The 15,680-nt window shown below is 42.4% G+C and overlaps 1 protein-coding gene across 2 annotated transcripts; it reads right to left on the reverse strand.

Annotated features, from left to right (window-relative positions):
* Positions 1-37: 37 nt before the first annotated feature.
* Positions 38-15,093, reverse strand: LOC124341075 (homeobox protein OTX1 B-like). Of its 2 annotated transcripts, XM_046793993.1 has the most exons (7): positions 14,962-15,093; positions 14,682-14,798; positions 14,311-14,456; positions 2,043-2,495; positions 1,018-1,966; positions 679-949; positions 38-592 (listed from the first exon to the last, which is right to left on the reverse strand). In XM_046793993.1, the coding sequence occupies exons 4-7, from the start codon at positions 2,119-2,121 to the stop codon at positions 458-460; spliced, it is 1,434 nt and encodes a 477-aa protein (XP_046649949.1). In that variant the 5' UTR covers positions 2,122-2,495; positions 14,311-14,456; positions 14,682-14,798; positions 14,962-15,093; the 3' UTR covers positions 38-457. The 2 variants fall into 2 exon arrangements, with proteins under 2 accessions (XP_046649949.1, XP_046649950.1); XM_046793994.1 differs by lacking the exons at positions 14,311-14,456; positions 14,682-14,798; positions 14,962-15,093 and adding an exon at positions 11,777-12,379.
* Positions 15,094-15,680: the final 587 nt, after the last annotated feature.

Here is a 15,680-nt window from a genome sequence, read left to right on the forward strand (position 1 = left end):
ATCTCTTGTGATGGTGGTGTTCTACTTTTAGACGGTAGAGTGAGATGAAAAATGTATTCACGAGAGACACACAGAAACACACGCACAAAGACGAGCACTTACACACTGATACGCACACAAAATGGGGGGGCTTTTAGAAAGGCTTATATTGCACTTGGGTCAGAAATCTGCAGTAGTGAAAAGAGAGGTACACACACACACAGTTTAGGCATCAGCGATTTGAAACTCTATGTGAAAATGATCAAAGTGAATCCAAAGTCTATCAAAAGTGTGTCTACAATATTTACCTGACGATGTATGATTTTTCTTTTCGTATTCAAAAATGTGTGTAAGACTAATGATAATGAGATCTACAACAAATCAGCAATTTGACAAGCGGATGGCGCATTTTCTTTTCTTGGATCCGATCCGGTTTTAATTGGTCTCATCTGCTGGACACGGGCGGTGCTGCATCAAATTAAAGGATTTGGAAATTGGTATATTTGGCCCACGATTGATCGTCGTCGGCCTCGACTGGACTAGAATTCTTGTTGGAGGCTTCCCGATGGATGAGCTGATCCACTTCATCGACGGTCGAGCTCTTGGCTAGCGGCTGGATCGAGAATTTTCACAGAAAAAGTCATTTAGTCTACAGGTTCATTAAGAAGAACCGAAATCGTTTTGGTGATTCCATCATACCAAATGGAGACTGGGCGCGTAGAGGGAATAGTCGAGCGACGAATAGTACGACGACGACGACTGGGTGCTGGCCGATGACGGAAGCAACATGGACGGCGATCCGCCGTAATCCATCATCGGCGGAGGCGAGGCCCAGAACGAAGACGAGCCGCCGATACTTGCGTTGCCATTGCCACCGGGGCAGTTCATGGCCGGACCGAGGCCGCCGCTCGTTGAGCTGATGTTGCCGGCCGCCGCTAGGATCGTTGGCGACGACAGCATCAAATCCACACTGGAAATAAATAATACCAAAATTGTATATAACTGTGGCATCCGGATGGATTGTAGCATTGGACTCACCCGCTGTTGTTGGCCGTGGTGTACTGCGGGAAAAAGCCGGAGAGGCCGCTGTTGTTGGCGTCAGTGGCCGGCCCGAATGATCCGGTCGGATGGTGATGATGGAGATGATGATGGTGAGACCCGTTGAAATGGCTGTTGCTGATTGGCTGTTGTTGTTGTTGCTGTTGTTGGTGATGGTAGTGATAGGATGGAGCCGCGTAACTGCTGCTGTTGTTGGAGCCGGAACTGGATGAGGTGGACGACGAGGCCGAGCCGAAAGAAGCCGGGACCGGCTGATGAAGTTGTTGCTGCTGCTGTTGCTGGATGGATTGGATCAATTGTTGTTGCTGCTGCTGGATCAACGGCGGTGAACTGCTGATGCTGTTGCACATCAAATTGGACGGGATCGGACTGAGGGCCATGGCCAAATTGCGGTAAGGTGACGGAATCATCACTTGACTGGAATCGCCACCTTCCATCGACACGGCAGACACGGCCGACGGCGTGCTGGGCGGACCAGTGCTGATACCACTGACGGGCGGCATGACGGCCGACGACAGGGAAACAGGGTCAACCGCATTATTATTACGGGCCGGCTGTTTGTTGTTCAACGTCGCGTTGTTGGTTGCTGGAGCGCCGGCCGGATTGGTAGTCGTCGTCGTGTTAGTTTGTCCGCCTCGTTTGCGTATCCTCTTCTCACCTTTGTTACCACCACTTTCGCCGCCGGCGGCCCCGTTGTGTTGTTGCTGTTGTTGTTGTTGCTGTTGTTGTTTCTGCTGCTGGCGGCATTTGGCCCGCCGGTTCTTGAACCAGACCTGGACGCGCGATTCCGGCAAACTGATTTTGAGTGCAACTTCTTCCCGCATGAAAATGTCCGGGTAACGCGTTTTGGCGAATAAAGATTCCAGGACGTCCAGTTGGCCTCGAGTGAATGTCGTCCGCTCTCGTCTCTGTTTCCGTCCGGCTCCACCTAATTTGAATTGGTTTTCAAATGAAATTTTAAGAGAAATTCATCGAGGCCTATTGGCGCTCTAATGTGATTATACCGTGACTGTAGGAGAGGCCGTTCATGCTGCCCATGGGGTGGTGTTGAGGGTCAGAGGTCATCGACATTCCCATCGCCATTCCGACAAAGTAGCCGCCGCTGCTGCTGCTGCTATTATTGATTGGATTGCTAGAGCTGCTCCCGCTGTTGTGCTGTTGGATGCCGGAAGGAACTGGCGGCTTGTTATTATTGGCTGTTGGCTGTTGTATCGATAACTGGGGGGCCGGGCAGATTGGCGCTTGTTGACTGCAACTGGGCCCATCCAGCAAAACCCCCCCGTAACTGGAAAACGCCAGTTCTCTCTTTTACGACGACGACCGGAAATTATAGGCCCCAAAAATGTTCAAGTTCCGTCGTTGATTTCCACCTGTGCCCAGCACCACCACACCGCGCAAAGGCAGAGCTATTGATCGCCCCCGGATGGTTGTGTGCCGTCTCGTTGGGTTTTTACTTCCTGAAAGATTCAAAGAGAAAAAAAAAATGAAAAAAATTAACATTCTGAGCTAATTTCCTACGACATAATATAGCCATCTAAAGTTATTCATTTTAATGGATGATGCACGAATTGAGCGCGCTCACGATACTTGAAGAACTAATTTAAAATAATCGACTCGACTTAATACAAGTCGCATTGGGCGAGGTCTCTCTGACGGGGAGAATAGATTTCTTATAATATCCAGGATCCCAACCCTATCAGCATGTCGGGATTTTAAAAATGATTTTTATTTTTCCAACTTTACAGGCTACCTTTGGTAAATTCGAAGAAATATCTAAGATGAGTAGCGCGTGTACTACGTCAAGGAAACCTTGTCTAATTGGACGTAGGATTACTACTTTTTCCCTTGTGGAAGGGACTGTTTTGTATAAATAAAAATCTAACAAGATCTTCTCAGTTTGAATATTCAACTCGACATATAAAAATAAATAAAGACACACATATGGACAGGTTTCGAACGGGACAGGACAACCGGCAGACGGAATCAAATATACCACATGCGTGATCAACATTAAGAGGTAGTAAATGTTCTCTGAAAAATGTAAATGCGCCAGGATCATTTTGATCCGGCCCGATGACAGTGTAGGGGGAGCGTATATTTCACAACCCTTAGTGTTGTGTCGATATGAATCAATAATGTTATTCATCAAAGTGATTAACAATTCCATTTTCTTCTGTCAGACCTACAAAACCCGTTCTCAGTCCTCATACGTCTATATAGGCATATACTATATACCTGGAATTTTGGGAAGACTTAATTTCCTTGACTAGAGTAGGCTGCTGGGGCGGGAGTTTTGAAAATTTGTTTTTAGATAACGTTGACATATTTATGGTTCGGCCGGGTCGCTTTCTAGTTTGGCATGTCATTTATTTATTTAACTCGTCTAGAAAGCGCAGTGGCTGACGTCTTCATATGCGCATTACAAATATCCCGGGTAGTTTCATCATCATCTGCTATTGAAGACGACGATGATGGGAAACTTATTTTCCACCCGCCGGAATGGAAATCTGAATTTTTCATTCGTTATCCTTTTTTCCCCTTTAACTTTCGACGCAGTTTTCCACGTCTTAATAAAATGATATCCAACCGCAATTCTTCAACCCCCGACCCTGGAAAAATGGATACAACGGAACAACCGGTTTTGTTCTGACCAGCGGATCGGGTTGTATCCAGCGGACAAGCGTGAAATGCAAGACTGTTGTTATTTGTCTGTTTGTCCATACACACACACACAACACAACATTCGTCTCTCACCCCTATGAATGTAAAAATAAAAAGGGGCGATTATAATCGGTTCTTCTTGGCCGTCGTGTCGAATGGAGTCGAGTGCATTATCGGACCTTGTTTGCTGGGCCTATCGGCCGCGGACTGATGGAGGGAAAAGAGAGAAAAAAAAGGCTCAAGTTCTTATTCCATTTGAGCAGAGAATCGAAGAATAGCTGATGCCCAGACTACAAACATCACAGGTAGATTCAGCAGTGCAGAAAATATAATGGCATGGAGCATTCTATATATTCTTCTCCCCCCACTCTGGTCGTCGGATTAAAACAACATGATCCCGTTTCTTTTCCCTTTTTTTCTCATTTTGGCAACTTTCCACGAGGAATATAACCGCACGTTTCCTCTCTCTCTCTCCCAAAAACACAGGTAGAAATATATACGCGTATATATCTTGGGCCGGTCATCATTTGATGCCCGGCAGCAACTCGACGGGGGTATAGAAAATGGAGGGGAAAAAATTCCGACAAATTCTCGGATTTTCTTTTCTCCTTATCTATAACGACGGATTGCAAGAAATTGGACACCTTTCCTTCTTCTTCTTCTTTCGATACATGTGACAGACTGTTCCAGCGCGGAGTAAAAAAAAATAGTGTACATATCCGCCGTGGAAGGTGACGGTGGTACACACACAGAAACTGCTGGGCAGAGAGGATTAGCGGATAGAGTTTCCAGGAACACACAGCAAATCCCAGAGCGCAGTGACAAACAAGAGAAAAGAATCAAGAAATGTAGAAAAAGAGTCTGAAAAGAGTAAATCAAAAGGGTTCATCTGTACACCGTTTTCCACCTCTCTACCTATACAAGGGGGGGGGGGGGGAGGCTGTATGAGGCCAATCTGGCCATCAACGAGGTGTGTCCTCCATTGTTAGACGGGCCCCAAAAGAGAAAACTGGAAAGCTGCTGCTGCTGCTGGCAGTAGAAGAGAGGGGGGAATGTATCTAGACGTTTGTTTGCTAGTTGGAGTAGATTTCGCCACTTGTTGACGTGTCAATACACACGCCCGTCGGGGCTAAATCGAGTCGTCTGTGTGAGTGCAATTGTATTAGCACAAACACAAATACAAGCGCCCATGTGTGTGTGTGTGTGTACGGATATCGGATGTACACATTTTTCTCTTATTCTTGTTTTCATCCAGCAGTTCCATGCGGAGCAGCAACTTATGTATCATCGTGTATGCAAACACAAACGGCTTGTCAATCCGTATATGACGAGCCGACGCCTAGACTACAATTTTTTTAAAATTTTAATTTAAGGAAATGATAAAAAAAAATTAAATTGCTTAATGAATAAATAAGGGAATAAATTAAGTTTTTTTTTTTTTTATGTTCAAACCATTTTTTTTAATTGGGTGTAGGTGCATTGTAATAACCCCAAAAAATATAATTTTGTACCCCAGGCGCATGCAAACAGGATCTAAACGCACTATCAATTTTAAAGAATTATTTTAGATGCCAATTTGAGTCTGATCTTGAGTGTAATCTCAATTCGATACAGCAATAAAATTTTAGCTTGAGATAAAAAAAATGAAGCCTAGCTTCTGTTCTGCATGGATTGGATATTCCAGATATCTCAATCATAACTGGCACATATGGTTCAGAATTACCTATGTTGAGCGACTATGACGAGCCGTTGAGTAAATATAATTTAGAAAAAAATTGAAAGTGTTGATGTTAAACGATTAAAGGGATTGATAAAGTTTTAGAAAGCGCTTAAATTTTTTTTAACTGGGTGTAGGTGTACACCTCAACAATGTAATTTTGTACCCCAAGTGCAGTATACCCAAATAGGATTTAAACGCACTATGAAAATTTTAAGGAATTATTATTTATAATCCCAATTTCAGTTTACATTCAATTAAATGTGACGGGCGATAGAATAATAGCGAGGTAAAAAATGAATTGATTAAATTTAAAAAAAAAATTGATTGGATATTATTCCAAACTATCTAAATAATAAATGCTGGTACACGGTTAAAAAAAATCGATAAATAAATAAAACTGCTAGTACACGATTCAGTATTCATTAGTAGTGAATGGCAAATCCCCGACATATCTTAGAGAGACCGTATTATACGAGTTATTGTGCGCTATAATTCCCTCGGTGGCGGCTAAGAAAACGAAAAATAAAATGTTACATAATAAGTTAATAACCTATGATTCAACAGTATTTATAGGTACTATAAGAGGATGTATAGAGCGTGTACCTTGGGCTTTTTCTCTTGACTAAATCTGGCGCATTGTTTTCCATTCGTTGTGATTACATTGAATTATTCATTCGCCTTAACGTCTACCACTTGCCTAAATATAAATACGCCCACTATTCGCAAACGTCAAGAATTCATTTGTCAAGTTCTCCCACATCATTTCCTAATTCCCAAGTAGGAAGAGCATCAGGATCTCTTCCTACGCTCCCATCCGGATCTTTCCCAGTCGCCAATTTGTACGGAGAACGCGCGAACCCCGGCTCACATGAAATATTTGATCGTTTGAGAGTTTTGGTATTTCTTGTTAAACAACTACGCAATCAAAGAAGATGCTATTTAATATGTAGACACATCTCCGTTATTGTTGCAGACTCTGTGGAAACTATTTAGGGGCCTATAGAAGACGGACAACAATACCCTGGGAATTGGTGAGAAGAGTCCAACCCAATCTTCTCACACAGAGAAAGAAAGAGACGGGCCAAACAAATTTCCATTTCTCTCTGTTGCTGCTGCTGCTGCTGCTGCAGCCGGCAGACACAGACAAGAGCGGCCATCAGCCGAATCGAATAAAATGATTTTCTCTCCTCCGGCGCAATGGCATTTTGGTGTGTGTGTCACAGGGAGAGAGGAGAAGTCAGGAGCATCAGACGATGCTAATCCTAAACGACGTTGATATCTCACGTAGAAGCAATTGAAGATGGAAGAGAAGGCGGCCCGGCGGCACTCTCTCTCTACACTTCACGGCCACGGCCGACATCAACACGATAGAAAGAAGAGGAAGAAGAAAACAAAATTTCAACTTTATTTTTTTTTTAGATGTTATATAGGCCTAGAATAAATTGTCGGATGGACCTGATGGATTTATATATATATGTAGACGCATCCACAGCGCTAGCGGATGGCCGGTGCGGTTTTCTTTCTATGTATATGTGTGTGTGCGTGAGAGAAGAGCTTATAACGCATCCGGCTTTCTGCTATTGGGATGGAGAGATAGACACACACACACACATATTTATCAGAGTGCTTCGACCGATGTCATTTTCCTAGATGGAATCATATCATGGCTCCGGGCGATGAGGTTATGGAGAGCGTTGCTGTGCACAGAGACCACCACAGGAAGAGGAGGAGGTATTATTTGATAGATATATATATGTACGTATCAGCGTAATAATAATAATATAATATGGGCTGCTGTGCAACGCACATACACATTACTCGATTGGATTGGTTTTGATATTCTTTTTATTTTTGGGATTTTTGCAGATGGCGCGGGCTCACCCCCTAGCGACCGACCGACCACTTCTGATTCGCCTTCTGTTCCACATCTAACATTACACACATGTGTGTGTGTTTGGCTATATTATATCGATATTAATCCGTTTTTCCGTACAGCATCAGATGGTCGGATGTATCAAAAGGGGGGGGGGGAACCCATCATCTGAACAAGGTGGAAAAATCTGATTTTCTTTTAAGGGGGGAAACGACCATATTCCTGATTGCGTCCAATATGGCGTCGAAATCTGTCCGGCTAAGAAAATAACACGCAAGATATTTTATTTTTTGTTATTTTCACCTGAAATTGAATTGAGTCTCCTTTGGAATGTGATAGCACAAAAACACGGCAATCATAATAATAATAACAACGTCTCAAAGAATTCCAACGAATCATTGACGCGCTGGGTTATTTTATTCTTCTACATTTTTTGGTTCCGTGGGCGGCTGGTTTGAAACGCCGTTAAGACGGACAGGAATTTTTCCGCAGGATTGCAGAGGAGGGATTATATTAACCGAAAAAATAAAACGGAAAAGGGAGAAAAAAAAAAGTCTGGTAAATCTTATTGTTGTGATATAGGGGGGACAGACACACCACAAATCGAAAACGTCTGGCCAAAAAAGGTTTCGCATGTGAAAATAAAAAAGTTCCATCAAAATTGATTTTTGTTGAAATGTTGACGGACTTTGGCGTTGCACAATATATATCTACGGTCGATATTATTATACGAGGGCGCTCTCTGCCTGTATATATTTCTATGGGCAATAGAGACGGACACGCATCCGCACACGAGTAGGAGGGGACACCAAATTCAGGGGAGAAAAGCCCATCCAATCCGGATGGAAGACGGTCGAAGCGACCGAGTGGAAAGGCACCTCCCTCTTGTGTATTTCCTTGCAGCCTCCCGCGCATGCCTCCATTTATAATAGTACCCCCCGACCAGGAAAATAATAGTCACCAAATATAAAATAAAATAAAAAAAAAGATTTTGCGCGCGTTCTATAAAAATTCGAAGGAGGGAATTTCTTCTTCTTTTTTCCTTGTTGTTTTCTAATCGATTTTCCGTGTCCACCAAGGTAGAAAGAAGAATAGAGAGAAAAAAAAAACCTCAGTTCGCCCAATTATGACCGGCTTATCGTGAGAGAGAGGTGGGTCAGACCCCCCCAAAAAACTTAAGAACTCCTCTTCTGCTATATAGCTGAAACTACTACTACTACAGCACTCTTAAGTTATACTAGAGACTACTATATGGCTCTATTATTATTTTCTTATTTTCTTATTTTCTATATAGTACCAGGGATATGAGATGGTCGCATATAGTCCTCTGTGGTTTTACTTTTCTGCCACTCTGTGCTGTGTCGTCGTCGTCCTTATCCGCCCACAGCCGGGCAACAACAACTGGACATTTTCTTATTGGGGGGGGGGGAGGGGGGAACACACCTTTTCTTGGTTTGTATTATTCCGAAGGATATATCTTCTCTGCCTGTATGTATGTATATAAATCATGGGGTATCTACAAGATAAACCTTAGATATGCACCGCGTCCACTGCCAATTTTTCCAGTATAGATTTTTTTTTGAGTCCGTCTCTTTTTTTTTGAGGGGGGGGGGGGGCCGTGTGCAGGTTCCTTGGGTCTCACACAGTGGGGTGGATGCTGGACGAGAGGCCGCCAAGGGAAAAGACTAAATCGGGTATTGTACAGCACGTAAGAACGGCCACAGTGAAGAATACAAGACGGAAAATGTATTCTTCTTCTTCTTTTTCACACACACAAAGTTCCTTGGCGGCGGCGGCCATTGGCCGTCTTCTAAATTCTTTTCTAGAGACACGCAACAGAAGAAAGAAAGATGGCCGATTTGGATGATGTGTAGTACGGCGCACAAAACTATACGATACAAGGGGGGCGCGGGTCGATCCAGCGTCTTTTCCGCTCGATTGCATCATCCAATCAATCGCCATCTTATACTATCTTTTCTATATCCATCTTCCAGCCGTGGGGTGGTCTCTCTCTCTATAATACTAACATCCCATCTATATACTAGACTTTCCCCATCAAACTATAGATATAGACAACTTTCGTCTTATTCCGCTCAATCGATTGTCTTTTGTATTGATTTAATCTATCGGCATTATATCATGGAAATAACGTTCCAATCAACCGATATATAACATATCTTCCCAACGGAAAAGTTTGGTCCCCCCCTACTACATCAAACATTCCTCAATCGAAATCAATAAAAGAAAAAAAAAATTTTCTCAAGTTGGCGCTCTCGAAAAGTCACGTGTCAATATTTGATGGGAGAACGACCGACGCTCGCCACTGTGTATAGACACAGAGGGTCCAAAGTAACTAACCGTTCAGCAGCGGTTCACAGATGAGAAATATACGTATATCTACAAAGAAGAAGAAAAAAAGGGGTGCGGTCTCTTATATGTGTGTGTGTGTGCTGGCGACCGCGGTTGAACGCGTCCATTGAATTGATTTCCCCATTTCTTTTACCGGCGGGTTGGTTCTTTATTTGATACACTGTAACTAATATCGAGTACTCGTCGTCAATATATAATATCGCTACGAGTATTGCGACCCTTGGATGGTTGGAGTTTTCTTTTGACGGCGACGCGGGAAATATGAAATGTATAACATTTCGATCCTGGGCCTTTTTCTTTTTGTCTTGATTGTTTGTCGTCGGACATTTGAAAAGTTTCAAATGAAAAAGCCGCACACGCCGTCGCTTTTAATGAGAAATGAAATAACATTCAAGTGCTGGGCTGGGCTGGGCTGGGACCATCTGAACAAAAATCAATCTGGAAATCCGGCGCGGAATGCAATGCGGAAGGAGACACATATTTGTAGATTTTAGTATTTCTGTGTCCGTTGACACATATTGCCAAAGTCAAACACGGATGGACATGTTTCTTTTTGAAAAGTGACTTGATGGACACAAGATGCAGCAGCCAAGTGACTTTTGAGGGGGGAAACACACACAGAAATTATCGGACGTCCATCTTATCCATTGGATCGAGACAAACGACAGTAGCCTGGCAGCGTGTCCGTCAATCATTCCAGCACTTGGCCATCAAGTCACATCGTTTGTACACAGTAGCTCCTACATATACAACATCATACATTTGCTGAAAGGTAATATGTACATGCCAACATTTCGATGTTTCTAATTCTTTCCTTAGAGAGAGAGAGATTGAAACGAATCGATACGCCCATACATTCCTAGCCGGGTCGGATTATATATCAACCCAAACATTTCAATTCTTTTCCTTTTTCTCTCCCCCATATACACATAGATCTAACCTATCACCGAAAAACTATTTGAAAAAAAAAGAAATGATCAAAGGAAAGAGTTTGGGCTTCTTCTATTTTGGCCATGACACAAAGTGCAAAGCAATTAGCCGGCCAACAAGAAGAGAAACTTGATGATCGTTCAAACATTTCCCCATTGTTGTGTTGTCTATACTCTCATTCTCTTTTTGGGTGACTCCCATCAATTCAAGAATATAAGAAGAAGCGGGGGGGGGGGGGGAATCAATATAACCTCCTCCTCCACATCCCGAAAAAAACGGGCGTCTATTTCTATAGGCCATCAAACACTTGTTCTTCTTCTTCTTCTTCTACTTTTATTTTTTCGCTGTTTGAAGAAGATGGCACAAGAAGTGTCTCTTTTGTTGGGCTGCCGCGAACTATACTTGTACACCAGCAGCTTTGTACGCAGCGTCCCCCCTCCACCCAAAAATACTACAATCGATTGATAATAGAGCACAGATGCTTCTACTTCTTCTTCTTCATTCTTCACGCTGATGATGATGTGGGTAGTACCCCTTCCAGCTGAAAGAAGTCGAGTACCTCCTGCGGGATGACGAGAGAAACTCTTGTCGATTTCATGCGGTGGTAGACAATAGTTCGTTTGGAACATCTATAGCTAGCTATAGTCCGGCGGAGCACATATGTGTGCAATAAACGTATACTGCTATAGTCTTTTGGGTTTCTCTGATTTCACGATCAACAACCGAGTTTTAGGTTGCCGAACAGATGGGGTCCCCCCACTTCAAGTCCCGCAAGGCCCTCTTTACACATATATTTTTTTCGCTCTCGTGTGTGTCTATAAGTTTGCTGGTTAGTCGTTTATATGTATGTATCGCATATCGAACAGTTGCGATACCTTATACGAGTGGGATCCCCATGCACTGCTACTACTACTACAAGGGAGAGAGTCTCTCTCTAGTGCTGCTGGGTGCGGGTAAAAAGAGGAGGGAGTCCCACCCCACCCCACCATAGAAGACCGACCAACATTCGATATTATTCATAACTAGTATACACCCATTATTCTGTGTACTATGAATACGATTTTTGCTCTCCCCCTTTTTTTTTATTTTCTATCTAAGCCTTATAACACACACACACGCAGAAAAAATGAATTTTGATCGATCGATTTGATGATACATCAATTGGCGTAATAATAATCACTTACCCTTATCAAGTTTTGTAGTTTTGATGGAACAACCGCACGCACGAAAATGTTTTGAACAAAACGTCACAATTCGGAACTGTCAAATGACCGGCACAAAATATTTCGGTCGACTGGAGAAAGAAGAAAAAAAACGGACCCGATTCGGTCCAAACTACAACGGAGGACCCGTTTGAGGGCAATAACCATAACACGTTCCTCTCTCTCTCTCTCGCAAAAGGGGGTATAGAAATGTATAAATATATAAGGAAGACAAATTTTGATTTTAAAGAAAAGAATAACAAAAAAAAACTTTCTTTAAATCCTCCGAGTGCACGACTGGACACGATCGAGAATCGCTGCTGCTGCTGCTGGGAATGGAAATGTTATTTTTGCGCCCAAAAGGTTTTTTATTTTTTATTTTTGTGTCTCTTCCGAGTTGAAAGGAGAGAGAAATAAAAACACACCTGACACACGAGTGAATCGGAACTTTGACGGTGGGCCCACACAATCGAATAATAAAATTTAAAACATTTCGAAAAGTGGAAAATAAAAGTTTGTTTGGGGGGAAATTTTTTCGGTCAATCTGAATGCGACCTGTCCTTATTGCCAACACTCGAAGAACTGGCCGACTCGAACTTACACGACACTCACATGGCGCCCACCAACAAACTTTTTCTCTTTTTCCTTTTTTACACGAATATGTAGACTGTGACATATTCATCGCGGCGGGAGAGGAAACCTGGGTGAAGCACCACCCACCACCCATCCACCCCACTTTGAAACAATCACCCAGGTGAGGTGGGTCACTCTCCTGGACACCATATCTCAAATTCGCCCATTAAATTTTCTGTTTCAAAAAATTTGCAACAACCGAACACATCCAGCGATCCTAATCGAAATAAAATCAACGAATAAATGACGTAAAATTAACTAGTCTATAAATAATTATACTGGGAATATCTCTCAAATGCAGACATCACATAGTGAAATATGACGAGAGAGAAGCGCAAAAGGGAGGGGGGACCAGTGGTATACACGTACATATAGACGGACGATATTTTCTTTTCTAAGGATTCTCCCGCTCGTGCTGCATGTCATGTCGCGGGAAATGTACACACACAAACGGGGTTGTGTGTCCTCACGGAACCAGCCAGAGGGGAAAAATAATAAAAGAAGAAAAAATTATTGGAAAAAATATGAAGGAAGACTTTGAAATGATTTTTTCCTTCTCTCCCGCGAGCATTTCTGGCCGGGCTGCCGGCCCTCGGTCCCATACATACAACAACCCGCAATGGAAGAGTTGAGGTGTTCTCTCCCCCCCCCCCTTCCACACTGGCCTGCGTACATGTCGAATAAATATTTGTCGGGGAAAAAAGACGGAAAACTGTGTAGGTTTTCCCTCTCCACCCAATATGCGGGAGCGGGCATATAGTGTGACTGTTGTGTGATGGCCGTCCTACATGCAGTCCAGCATACACTACAGTCTCGCGTTCCAATAAGGTACGGAGGACAGGTAGAGCTTCATTGGGGCTTCACCTATATGGATCCCAGTCTCTATTTGCACGCTACATGCTTCCCTTTAACTAAATAACAATTTCAGACCGTGAATCTATAGTCGAGGAGACAACTATATTTTTGTTTTCAACCTGTCTATTCTCCTTTTTCCCGATGCGTAGGGACGACGACACACACGCGAAACTATTGTTGATAATTTGATTATATCAAAGGCACTAGCATTTTCTTTTTATTTCTGCTGCAGGTCTCCTATATAGTATAGGCTACAAATGCATCCCCCCTCTCGTAGGTGGTCCAGTCCTGTTTATTATATCTATTGACTGTTTGGGCGGACAGTTAACAAACTCTGAAAAATAAGGGAAAGAATTGGACCTCAATTTTTTGTAAGGATATTATACGAGAAATTGATGGATGATGCGGTCCAGGTCACAGCCGGGTCGGCCGAACACGCCCGCCATTCAACCAGCACACGGGCTATTAAAAGATTTCACCCAACAAAAAAGGTCTCGACGTGTTTTTATTTGTTTAGATTCAAAGAAGCCCGGAAATCTCGACTCTTTAAACCGTTTTAGATTCCCTCTTGGCTTCCATCAAGAGGGTCTTGGGAGGGGGTTTCGTGCCAAATTTGACTATTATCTTGACATTGTAGGGGACTTTAGTCAAACTGGTTCAGTACTAAAAGATACACAAATAATCTTGATCCGTTCAGCGGATGTCGATTTAAACAGAAAGTGCCGGTGTGACAGCAAATTTTTGTGGAAAAAATTGTTCAAGTTTCACTTTGCTTCAAGTACGTTTCAAGTTCAAAAGTTTTTGAATTTGATTGTTTACCCACAGACAAAGTGGTGAGGTACAAAAACAAGCCTCTGATCTGCAGTGGTTCTATCTATTTAATGAACCCTGACTAAGAAAAACAAAAAAGGGCAAGATGAAACAGTTTCAGCCAACTGCATGGCCCAGGAATAATCGTACAACGTACTCCGCAATGATTTATAATCCACTGAATAGTCAGAAAGGAAAGATAGATGAATTTGCCCTACATTTAAGCCTGGGAAATGCAGCCAGGCATCCACGTGCTCCATCCACAGACAAGTTGAATCCGCCAGGTAAAAGGGAGTCCTCGTGAATATGCATCCACATTCACATGGGCGTACATTAGGAACCAATTAAACGGGATGCTGTTTATCTAAATAGAAAATTTCAACAATGAGTTACGAAGAATATTTACAGAAGCAATAACAAGCAAGCAAAAGTTGAAAATAAGACAGTTGTAAACCTGGAGAATGCCCTAGTTTAATAAACAGGAGAATTCACGGAATCCATGAAAGACACTTGCTTTTATGCAAGTCATGCATCATTAAAAAATCTGGCAGGTCACATGCAGGTTAATCAAAGTAACGAAATCTATTACCTGAGCGATGAAACTGTGATTGCTGCTGATGACAGGAGGTCATCAGTCCAATCATATGACTGGAGGTCCAGCACAGGTAAAACTTTGCTGTTACGATGTCTGGCTCAGGCCTCAAATCTGCACAGAGGAAAAGGTTACATTATAGTGCAAACAAACAGCCATGCATGGACAAGGGGATAAATAATGCTAGCAGGAAATAAAAATTCACAAACTTGGACCAAGTTTAACTCTATTTAAGCTCCCAGTCATCCTATTTTTATTCCGAGTATTTAGTATTTACCTGCTATACAGCATGGAGTGGAGAGAATGAAAAGCTCCGACACTAAAGTTCACATAACGATGACCACAAAATTTTGTAATTTGATCTTCGTGTATCCACGTCCAAATAGGTGATCGTTCCTTTTTCTTTGATATTTATAAATTTTTTTTTGTTTTTTATTTAACTTTCTCCTTTTCGAGACTTGTATCGCTTGTATCTGACTTGAAAAGTTGAAAACGAAAAAGCAGAAGTCAATAGTCGTCTAATTAGCAATACTTAAGATATCGATTATAATTTATTAAAAATAAACCCCCCCCCCCCCTCCCCTAAAATTTAAACCGCGAAAAAGGATAAAAGCGGTTTTCGCTAGACGGCTAGAGCTCAACATCTGCTGAACGGATCAGTATTATTTCCACATCGCTTGATTTTTAATTTAGAATTAAGCCCAGCCACCACAAACAAGTCATAGTAATTAGTAAACGTTTGTACGAAATCCGCAAATTGTCCGAAAGGGAACAATTTCTATCGATATCTTAAAGCATGACTAATTAGAAGATTAGTGTCGTCTGCTGTCTTCACCAAAATAGCTCAATTAGATAAAATTACGAAAATGTGTTCGTCGTGAAAATTCTGGTCTTGTAATACCTTAATCCACACTATGTGCTGTTTAGCAGGTATATATAATAAGAATATCAATAAAATTATTGTGCTGGGAGCTGAAATAGAATAGAGTTAAATCT

This window comes from Daphnia pulicaria, chromosome 5 (assembly GCF_021234035.1).
Source record: "Daphnia pulicaria isolate SC F1-1A chromosome 5, SC_F0-13Bv2, whole genome shotgun sequence".
Lineage (NCBI taxonomy): Eukaryota > Metazoa > Arthropoda > Branchiopoda > Diplostraca > Daphniidae > Daphnia > Daphnia pulicaria.

Coding starts and splice junctions, on each gene's coding strand:
- LOC124341075 (XM_046793993.1), bottom strand. CDS start 2,121: ATGGCGATGGGAATGTCGATGACCTCTGACCCTCAACACCACCCCATG. Junction 1,967..2,042: donor CGGCCTCTCCTACAGTCACG/GTATAATCACAT, acceptor AATTCAAATTAG/GTGGAGCCGGACGGAAACAG. Junction 950..1,017: donor ACCACGGCCAACAACAGCGG/GTGAGTCCAATG, acceptor ATTTATTTCCAG/TGTGGATTTGATGCTGTCGT.